Source organism: Monoraphidium neglectum (assembly GCF_000611645.1).
Source record: "Monoraphidium neglectum strain SAG 48.87 unplaced genomic scaffold scaffold02072, whole genome shotgun sequence".
Classification (NCBI taxonomy): domain Eukaryota; kingdom Viridiplantae; phylum Chlorophyta; class Chlorophyceae; order Sphaeropleales; family Selenastraceae; genus Monoraphidium; species Monoraphidium neglectum.
The window spans coordinates 1-10,597 of record NW_014011556.1 but is presented as its reverse complement, the minus strand read 5'-3'; the positions used below and the strand labels follow the sequence as shown (position 1 = coordinate 10,597).

The 10,597-nt window shown below is 64.1% G+C and overlaps 1 protein-coding gene across 1 annotated transcript; it reads right to left on the bottom strand.

The window, feature by feature from the left end:
- Positions 1–834: 834 nt before the first annotated feature.
- On the bottom strand, positions 835–6,470 carry MNEG_9813 (F-type H+-transporting ATPase subunit gamma; the record flags this gene model as incomplete). Its single annotated transcript, XM_014041715.1, has 10 exons — positions 835–947; positions 1,352–1,468; positions 1,908–2,060; positions 2,210–2,253; positions 4,348–4,421; positions 4,678–4,774; positions 5,017–5,160; positions 5,461–5,681; positions 5,950–6,056; positions 6,395–6,470. The coding sequence occupies 10 exons, from the start codon at positions 6,468–6,470 to the stop codon at positions 835–837; spliced, it is 1,146 nt and encodes a 381-aa protein (XP_013897169.1).
- Positions 6,471–10,597: the final 4,127 nt, after the last annotated feature.

The window sequence follows — 10,597 nt, the reverse complement described above, 5'->3', positions numbered from 1 at the left end:
GGTGCGGTGCGCCCATCGCCCGCCGGCCCCGCCGGCCCACCGTGGGCTTGAAGCTGATGGCGGAGTGGAACTTGTTGAAGAGCACCTTGATGGCGTCAGGCTCCTGCGCCAGCACCTCTTCAGCAATCAGGCTTGCCTGGGCAAACGTGGTGCGCACCTGGGGGAGAGGGGGTGGAGGGTGGGGTTGGGGTGGGGCATGGGCGGCGTGGAGCGGGGCGGGGCGTGCAGAGGGGGTTCTAGGCAGGCAGGGCGCGGCCGGCTGTCCCGTCAGGGCTCCTGCGTGTGTTTGTGCAACACCCATCCACCCACCCACCCTCTCCTGCGATGGCCCTTGGGGCCAGCCCCGGGAGCACAACCCCGACGCAGCGGCCCGGTCGGCCGGCACCAAAGCCGCTGCGGCCCCCTCCCCTCAGGGGCACTCCCCTCAATAACAGCAGCTGCGACCGCGTCTCCAGCCCCAACACGGCCCTGAAAGCCCCATCTGCCCCCTGCCAGTCCACTGACCCGTTGTCTCCCCTCCTCATACACACGGGCAATCAGCGCTGTCACCCCCACTGCGGTCGCAGCGGCCGCCTTCTTGGCCAAAAGCTGTGTGGCTGCCCATACACCCAAGCATCTGGTGTCCATGCCATGGAAAAAAGCGCTCACATGTTTTCAAGCCCCAGCCAAGCGCACTGCTGGGCATCAACCCCACGTGCCTGCTTGGCCCCACACACAATCACATGCACGCACGAAACGCGCGCGCACACAACACACGCACGCACACACACACACACACACATGCACACACACACGCACGCACACACACACACTCACACACACATTCACACACATTCACACACACACCTTATACGTGTCCTGGAACACGCTGGTGAGCACGTCTGGCGCCGCGCGGATGAGCTGGCTGCGCCCCTTGTCGCCGATGCTGACGAGGGTCGACTTGGACTCTGGGGCAGCCAGGGGGGGGGTGCGGTGCGTCTGCCGATGCGCGCTAATCGGCGGGCGGGCGGGGCTGGAGCGCCTCGGAGGCAGCCGCGGGGCCGTGCTCGGATTGGGGCGCTGGGGCCCCTCCGAGCGTCGCGCTGCCGGCCGCGGCGGCCCCTCTCTGTTTCCAAGGGGACTGCTGTGTGTCGGGCCTTGGCCCCACGCCGCCGACCGCCACGCCACTCTCAAGCGGCCGCCAGCTGCGCTGCCTCGACCCGCGTGTCGCACCCACGCCGGCTCCACTGCGCCGCCCTCCCCAGAGCTGAGCGACCGCCGCCTCAACACGCTGCCGCGTGCGCGCCCGGCTTTCCAGGTCCCGCGTTCCGCTCAGTCGTCTTTTGTTCAACGGATCCGAGGCCAGCCTCACCCGGCGGAGTCATCTGCAGCAGCACCTTGGTGTACTTGGTGATTGTGGAGTTGAGGCCGCCGCACAGCCCCTTGTCGCTGGTGACCGAGACGGCCACCTGCTTGGGGGGCGCGATCGCTGCACGGCGCGCGCGAAACGGGCGCGTGCGCGTGCGCGGCGGGGTGCCAGGCGGGGGAGGGTTGGAGGAGGCGAGGGGAGGGCACAGCGGCCCTGACCAAGGGCAGAAGCCGCTGCGCCTCTGGATACAGCCACAGCTGTGCGCAGTCTCGCTGCAGGACACATCCCTGCGCGGCTGCTGTGCTGGCTCGGCGCATCGACTCGTTCTTGGCGCCCCGGCTGCAAAAACAGCAGGGCGCCCGCCATGGTGCGACAGCCAGCGTGTCAACTCTTGGGCCGCACTATGTGGATACACTCGACTTGAGAAATGTGCACACCATCAAACTAAGCCACGCGCGCCGCTGAGCCATCGATCATGCGCAGCGCACGAAGCGCGCATCACGCTGCACCGCTGCACCGCCCCTGGCGTGCAACGTGCGTCTGCGTCGTCGTGCCGCACCTGGGTAGTCGCCGAACAGCCGCACAAAGGGCGCGACGATCCCGCGGCTGTTCTCCACTGCCACTTGCGCGTTGCGCATCTTCGACGCGGCAACCATCTTCATGGCCTTGGTGATCTTGCCGATGTTTTTGATGGCGCGGATGCGCTGCTTGACTGCGGAGGGCGGCAGGCGGGCGCCAAGGGTGCAACGCGCCGGTGCAGCAACGTCAGGGCATGTTACAGAGCCCCAGATCGGTGTCCAGGAGCCCTCATCCTGGCAACCCCGTGGCAGCGGGACCCAAATGCGGTCATCACAGGCTCACCAGCTTGCGAAGAAGCATGACGAACACCGCTGAGAGCCCCGCTCCTGTGCAAGGGAGGACGCGTGCATCAGATCAGCACATCCTGCTGCTGCTGCTGATGTCCCACATCCTCCACTCCCACTGGCCCGGCACCGCACCCGAGTAGTTCTACAGCCTGAGTGCTTAGGCTGCTCTCCAGGGGCGCTGCGGCCAGCTGCCGCAGCAAGCTGGACGCGCCCTGCCGGAGAGCCATCGCTCTACAGCGTGTCTATAACAGCACCAGCTCCCCCCACTGTGCCTCGACAGATAAAACTCGGGGGTGAAAAGCTTGCAATGACAGGCCAGCGTCGTCGGTTTTGTGGCGCTGTGTGTGAGTTGCACTGAAGCACAAGCATCAAAGAAGTACGATGCCGCCGCCTCACTGGGGCAGCTATGCTTAATCGGGCATCATTGCCGCTTTCACACTGCTACCATGGCACTGCCAGTGGACTTCCAGGGCGTCGCGGTCAAGGTGTTGGTCAAAGCTTCCGCCCAGCGCCTTGCGCCCCACAGCGGATGAAACGACTGCAGCGAGGTGGCCTTTGGGAAATACCTGGTACGCATAACACGGACCCTATTTCAAGCTTTCTCATCGCTGTCAGAGCTATATGATAGACAGTTGACGGTACTACTGTATGTGTTCCATCTGCAACCAAACGACCAATTGAACAAGAAAGATATCAAAGTCGGCCACGTCCTGACGAAGATGCCAGCGCTGCTTCGAGCGGATAGCAAGTTGCAGGGGCGTCAGATGCGCGGTGCAAGCACGAGGTTTAATGCGAACGCGCTGGCTTGCCACCCTCCCCCCCCCCCCAGCTGCAGGTTGTTGATAGCCTATCAACAAACCTGTACACTTGAGTCCTGGGTGCCCTCAGGGCACCCAGAACTCAAGTGCACCCAGAGGGCACCCAGAACTCAAGTGAACAGGCAAAAACTGCCAGCACCTTGGACAGGGTTAACAACAAACTGCGGCCATTCTGTGCAATGCCTGATGTCCAGCCGAAATTCCATGATCCGGGCATTTGCACAGCACTGGCCTTGAATGGTGCGTGCCTTGTTCAAAGGTCAAATCTAGCACGGCAGGATGCCAGCGCTGCTGCCAGCCTCACCTGGCGTATTTGCACGCGGGGCGCGTAACAGCAGTTGACTGCAGCCATGCGCTGCTTACTATAAGTGGGGCACTCACTCATGTCATCCCGTGCGCATGACCAGTACTGTAGTTACATCAGGTGGGCACATTACGAGCCATCAAGCGAGGCTGCAACATGTCGGCGCGCCTCAATGTTTTAGACGGCAGCGCGTCGTCCGCCAGCGGATATCGCTCACACCCAGTCCAGTGCACTGGGACCGCAAGGACCAGGGACATCAACAAAAGCGGGGCAGCCAAAAGCACGGGAGCATGACGCAGCAGGCGTTGCCGTGCAGGCGAGCATACAGGCAAGGGGCTCCAAGCAGGAGGCTGTAACACAAGGCGGCCGCGTACGGCATCGCCTCGGGACTTTTTGGGTTCATTCGCGTGGCGCCTGTGCGTAGTGGGACGAGCTCATAAACGCATGCTGGGGAGGCGTCGCCGCCACACGACAGCATGCAAGGCGACGGCAGGAGTGCAGACGGGCCTATTTTCAGGCCCCGCGTGCCTCGTTTTCGCAACGAATGGGGAGAACCGATCCGCAATATGCGATCATAAAAGGCATTACGCCTGCAAAAGAACATGCAGGCTGGCAGGGCTTTGCGCATGGCAAAGTGCGCCGCCGTGGTTTTGCAACGGCGGCGTTTGGGGTTGTGCTTGTAAGGGGCGAGGAGCAAGCGCAGCGGGTTCCAGCTGCGCGCTTCAGCACGCGTTATCAACAGGCTGTGCACCAGGGCGTCGCATTCACACCCATGAATGGGAGATGGGTTGAGCCGAGCTCCTGGGAGACTTCTGTGCATGATCAAATCCAAATGTACCCTCAATAGGAGGCCCTATCCCCAGTGAGTTGCAGATCAAATGCTGAGCAATCTCAGTGGCTGACCCCTTGTGTATGCAGCAGACCCTGTGCGCGGTAGCGACAGACCTCAATCAGGCATTATTGGACCTGGAGACATCCTCTGTAATGTGCTGTTGGTTGGGGGCACATCACCTGCCGCGCGCAATCAGCTCCTGAGTGTCGGTGTCTACGATGCCGCCGTCGTTGCCAGGCAGGTCGGCGTTGGCCTGAGGGTTGGTGCGTGCGTGTTGGGGGGGGGGGGTAGAGGGTACAGGTGAGGGATCAAGCCGTCTCGCCTGCGTGACACACATCGTGAGCATCAAGCACGAACGGGGCGCAACGGCGGGCCAAGCACTGGTCTTGTAGGGTTTAGCGTCGTGGGGCGACATAGCATGTGGCGCGTGCCTACGCAGGCAGGGGATGTGGCGGCGTGCAAACGAGCGGGTGCAGGCACAGGCCTGGTGCACGCGCATAAACGCCCACCATAGAGACCGCCTGGCCCGCCGCGGCGACGGCCATGGGGCCGCCGCCGGCCGCGCTGATGGACGTCGACAGCGGCGCCAGGCTGTTGACGGCGGCGCTGCGGCGCAGATTGCGGAGGTTGTCGGGGGTGCGAGGTGGCGAGACGGCTGTCAGTAACCTGGTCAGCAAGCAACCAGCAGACGCGCGACGCCCACAGGCCCGGCATATGCAACGGGTTGCTTATCGCGTCCCCCCCCCTCCACACAAACCAAGCATGGCGTGATCCCTCTGCTGCTGCAAGCCCCACCCCCCATGCTGCTGTGAGGCCCCACCCACGTGCCGCCACAGCCCCAGCCCCACCTGTCCAGGAACACGTTGTTCTTAACGCCGGTGCCCCTCCTCAGCTCCGACACGTCAAAAGTGGCCGTGGTGGCGCCGTGGGAGCTGCCCGCGCGGCCGCCCTCGGTGGTGTAGATCGGCATGGCCTCGGAGGCGGAGACGGCTCTAGAAAACCGGGGGTAGGGTGCGCGCGAGCAAGGGAGCGGTCGCGCAAGGTGCGGCGCGGTGAGTTTGGAGAGGTAGGTGCGGCGTGCAGCCGGGAAGACGAGCTTCGGCCAGCAAGATGCTGAGCGGGGTCGGTTGGTCCATGCAGCTGCTGGTGCGCATTAGCCCTGCGGCACGCGTGCCCCAACCAGGGCCGCCCACATCGGCTCGTCAGCCAGACGCCGGCGCGGCTCCAAAGACCGCCCCTCCTCCTAACCTCGCCCACCCCCTTGCCAACCACGCGCCGACCGTCGCACCCACCTCGCGCGCCCCGTGTCCGTGACGGCGTTCACGTAGGTCCCAAAGGTGCTGATGGGCACGCCCCCCGGCCCGCCAGTCGCCCTGCCGCGCCCGCCGCTCTGCTCGCCGTTGCGCGTGCTGGCGGAGTCGCGGGCTGAGGGGTAGAGTTCTCCGGCGTATAGGACTGTGGAGGCGCCGTTGTAGTAGAGGCCGCTGGACTTGGCGTTGGAGCGCGACTCGGCCTGTGGGTGTTTGTGCGAGTGTGAGAGAGGGGGTAGAGAATGCGTGTCTGTACGCGTGTGCATGTGTGTGCGTGTGAAAGGCAGAGAACGGAGGAGGGTAAGAGAGGTGGGGCAGGGAAAAGGATGTGGAGGGGACCGTGCACAAGGCAGACAGTCGTGGACCTTGAAACATGCTTGCAGGCGGTGCTGGGGATCTCTATCATCTTAGATGCGGCGGCAACGAGCAGCAAACCTGCGCCGGCGACACAGTACGCCCGCGCCCGCGCACCTCTCCGGCCAGGGCAAACAGGCTCGTCTTGCTGCTCAGGGGGTTGACGCCCTTCGAGGCGACCGTCTGCACGTCCTGCCGCAGCAGGCGTGCCGCGTCTGCTGGGCCTGTGGGTATGTTGCGAGCGGGGGCGGGGCGGGTGAGCGGGGGTCGGGCGTGCGCGGCCAGTGGGCGGGTTGCGCTGCAGGATGATGACAGTCGGTGATGACGACGGTTGGTGGGTGCAAGCAGTATGCCAGGTGTGGACGTTGGTGGGCTCCGTGGGAGGTTGTGAGGTGCTTGCGTGATGTTCAGTGTTTTCACTGCAAATGAACGCACAGGCTTGAGCCTGCCCCGTGCTGAGCGCGCTGCGGATGACCACGACAGCATGGCGACTCAAGAAGGGCGCCCTTCGAAAGCTGGAGCTGGGCTGTGCGGCATACACCGTATCAGGACGCATTCTCACCTGATAGAGACATGATGATGGCCGCGTACACCGCCGCGAGCCAGATGGCCGCGCGGCCGTTCGTGATCACTGCCATCACTTGACTGGGTTGGCTTTCAGAGCCTGCGCAAGTGACTCGAGGTGCAGACGTAGTATCTGTCGTATTTATTATATATTTAGCGACTACAATCAGGGCCTGCGAGATGAGTTTGCCAGGTGACTGGACTTGCTTGTGTGAAATGTCCTTCGCCAAGGTCTAGAGAGGTCTGTGTTGCGATAACTGAACAAGCCAGGGAAACTCGAACTTTAAGCGATTGGCAAGGGGAATATGCTGAGGGCGGCAGTATGTTGAAAGTGCGGTCAACCCTTCACAACGCGCCGTGCTTCGCATCAGCTTGCATCACCTGGCAGCATGAGGGTGAGGGCCGCCTACCGCCGCCCGTCCCTCAGCTCATGGAAAGGAGTTCTCTACAACCGCCCTACATCGCCACAAATTTTGTGCCTTGTACCTCTCATGACGTCGGGGCGGATGTGCGTTGACCGCAAAAAAGGTCAACCCGCTGACCACCCTGATGCCATGCATGGCTCCGTGCTCGCCCTCGTGCAAATCTGCTCATGACATGAGTGCACCTCTGAGCCGGTATGACGGTGGGCGCTTGCCTGGAATAGTCGGCTTGGGGGCTGCCAGGTGCCAGCCCTCACTCATGTGCTTGGGAGCTCATGGTGAAAGCCCTGCTAGCGGCAGCTCATGCGGCTCCCAAGGTTTGTTTGTCACCTCTGCTGGTAGGTCCGTGCACAACACCTGCACTGCAGACCTTCCACTCCATCGCCTCTGCAACACCGCGACCCTTTACTTGCTCGCACAAGTAACGTCCCGCGAGCATGTCGCACGCGACTCCAAGTGCCACGTGCCACGCAAGGCGCACTCCTCGCGAACGTGCGCCGCGGCCGCCACCGTCGCCCTGCTCCGTCTCCAACGGGAAATCAAAGCAGCGCGCGCCGTCGCGTGCAGTGGCGTGGCGGGCGCGGCACTCTGTGTGTGTGCATAGAAGTACGTGCAGCGGGTCAAATGCATAATGGCAGCTGCCTTGCTGAGCTGCGGCGTGTCACGATATACAATTGTATTCATTGCTTTCAGTCCGCCTTATAGCAACGTTGCCTTGAGAGCGCCGGAATCGACCTGCACCCGTAAAACATTTTTTGACCGGGTCTCAGCGCGATGGGGTGCCTGCTTTCCGTGTTGAGATGCATCAAGAACCCAGCAAGCTCCTATTCGGTCACCAAGGTGCACCAGAATGGGCGTTGTGGCTGGACACTTGGCCGCGCACCGTGTGCCGCTCGCCGCTTCGTTGCGCCTTGCCAACACCGCAACACCTAATCTGGCAGGCGAACTACCAACCACTTGCATCTCGCTCACCAGGAGCAAGAGGAAGCGTCTGCAACGCAGCAAGCGGCCCTAGAAGCGGCGGACGTGCTGGTGCAGCTGCCAGCTCAGCTGCCCGTCAGCGCGGCCAAGGCGCGGCTGGACCCCCGAGACTACGAATTCGTGGGCCTTCGCGGAGAGACGTGCGTCAAGCTGCCCGGGTGCGCCCGGGAAACCGGAAACCTGCATAGTGCTGTCATCCTAGGAGCAGTTTGCTGGGGCTGCCAGGGGGTTGCTGGGTGCAAGAAACCACCGCTGCAGATGTACAGGTGGCTGTGCTGTCGCGCTTGGCGCGTGTGTTGGTGCACCCTCCCTCCTCCGGACACGCCCACACGTATCGTACTGACACATGCTGCATTTGCTGCAGGAGCGTGAACGTCCAGCAGTTCACGATCATCGGCTGCCAGGTGACTGCGGCTGAGGAAGGCCCGAGGTTGCAGGGATCATGCAAAGCCGGTGTTATACACAGGGCGATATGCGCTCGCGCAAGCGCTCACATTGCATGCAGTCGAGGCTCCCCCCTCCTGCCCCCCACATAAGCCACATGTCCACATGCATCACCACATACGCGCTCTCAGGGCTGCTCGCTGTATGTGATGGATGCGTGCGCCATGGTCACAATCGACGACTGCCACGACTGCCGCATCTTCCTGGGGCCCACTGAAAGCAGGTGCGCGGCCGCAGGCCCCTTGCATATAGGGCTGTCTGCGTGACGCACAAGTGGCAAGTCCGTCGCGCATTAATGAAATCGCCCAAGCACAACAATAGCAGTCCATAGTATGGGCAATGCCAAGGCCGACGTGGGGGTTGCCGTACGCTGTGTTGGCAGTTCTTTCTTCTGAAACCGCCGAAGATCCGGTTGGGGCCATCAGTCAAGGCAGCAGAGGCTACTCAACAACAAGATACTGTCACTCGCGCCGAACAATTAACAACGTCGTGCGCGCACCACCCCACACAGCGTCTACCTTCGAGACAGCAGCGGCTGCAGGCTGGCCGCCGCCTGCCACCAATTCCGCGCCCGCGGCTGCGTCGACTGCCGGCTGTCCCTGCTCTGCCGCACACGGCCGGCGGTGGAGTCGAGCCGCGGGATCGCCGTCAGCTGCTTTGCATTCCCTTACTCAGGGCTTGCGGCCCAAATGCAGACCTGCCAGCTGTCGCCGCTCACAAATTTTTTCAGCGATGCTGTCGACTTCACTCCAGCGATCCCTGAATTGGGTTGCGACGCCAGTGCAGGCAACACCAACTGGTTCGTAGAGGGCGGCAGCGGCGACACGGGATGCAGCCGCGGGGATGGGGAGGCGCAGCTGCGGGCTTTCTTCTTTGGCAGCACGCCTGGCGGCAGCGGCAGCGGCAGTGGCAGCTGCAGCAGGTGTCCTCGCTGTGATGCCGGGCACAGCGGCGGCGGTGCGGGCGGTGACGGCCATTCCATGAGCGGCAGCGAGGGGACGCGCGGGGCTGGCGACGGCAGATGCGAGGCCGGCTTGGCCGACGCTGGGGGAGGTTACGGCGGCAGCTGCGGTTGCGACTGTTGCCGGCGGCAGCTGCCTGGGGAGGTGCGGGAACTGCTGAGGGGAGCTGCCGCAGCGCCCTCCGGGCCCGACAGCCTGAGCGTCGTCATCACAAGGGGGCAGCCGCAGGGCCCCAGCGGTGGCGCTGCAGCGTGCGGCAGCGGCGGCGGCGGGGAAAGCGCCAGGGGCAGCGGGGGTGGAGGCGCCGCCGGCAGCTGCGTGGCGGTAGCTGGCGGTGCGCGGGGGCGCGGCGACAGCTGCGGAGGAGGGGTTCTCTTCTTGCTGTTCCCGCCAGGGTCGCGGCCCGCGGTGCTGCGGCTCATTGCAGAGCACTTTTCAGCGGCGCCGTTTGGCGCGAACGTCGCCGCCAATGACGAGAATCCGACGACATCAGCGGGCCAGCTGCAGTCAGCGATTGCAGCGGTTGCAGGCGGACAGCCGGCGCGGCGGGCGTCAGAGGGGTGCTGCTGCGTGGGGCTGGCGCTGCTGCGCACCAACGAAGCAAGGGTGGGGCCAGAGGCGCTGCGCCGCGTGGCGGCGGCGGCGGACTGGGCGGCCGGCGACGTCAAGCGGCTCGTGGGCGCGCGGCGGCGCCGGGCGGCGCAGGCGGGGCAATGCGTCGGGCTCGAGGTCGGGGTGTGTACGTGCGGCGCGTGCGGCGCGGCAGGGGCGGCGCTGCGGCGCGCGGCGGCGGCCGCGGGGGCGCTTGTTAGCGGCGAGCCGGGCGCGGCGCGTGCCTTCAGGTTCCTGGGTTTGGAGGGCTGACGCTTTCACCCCTCTTCTTTTGGCCGCCGCTGCTGCTGCTGGAGCTGATGCTGATGCTGATGCGGGTCCTGTTCAAACTGCCAATGCTTGGTAAAGTGGATTTGTGCGCACACCGGCTTCCACCTTGTGTTGCCCCCCGTCAGCAAGTTCAGTCATCTAGAGCAGCCACTGATGATTATTCGAGGGATCAAGGGCTCCATAGAGTGGTCGTGGGCATGCCGCACGCCGGCTTGCGCGGCGCTGAATCCAGTGCAGGCGGGGTGCTGCATCAGTGAACCGCGCAGCTGTGGGGGACGCCCGCTGCCGCGCACCTGGCCGGCAGAGTCATGTGATTTGGCGCCCGGGGCCGAGTGAGCCGAGAGTGGCTGCAGGGGAGGATGCTGGCTATTCCCTCTGATCCATGCACCCCTTGAACGTGTTGGAAGGAACGGCCGCGAGCCTGTTACACAGCGGCGCGACCGAGCCCTGCGACTGAGCCGCCGATGCTGCTCGTGACCCCCCGCTGCCCGCCGCAGCGGCCCCGGCGGG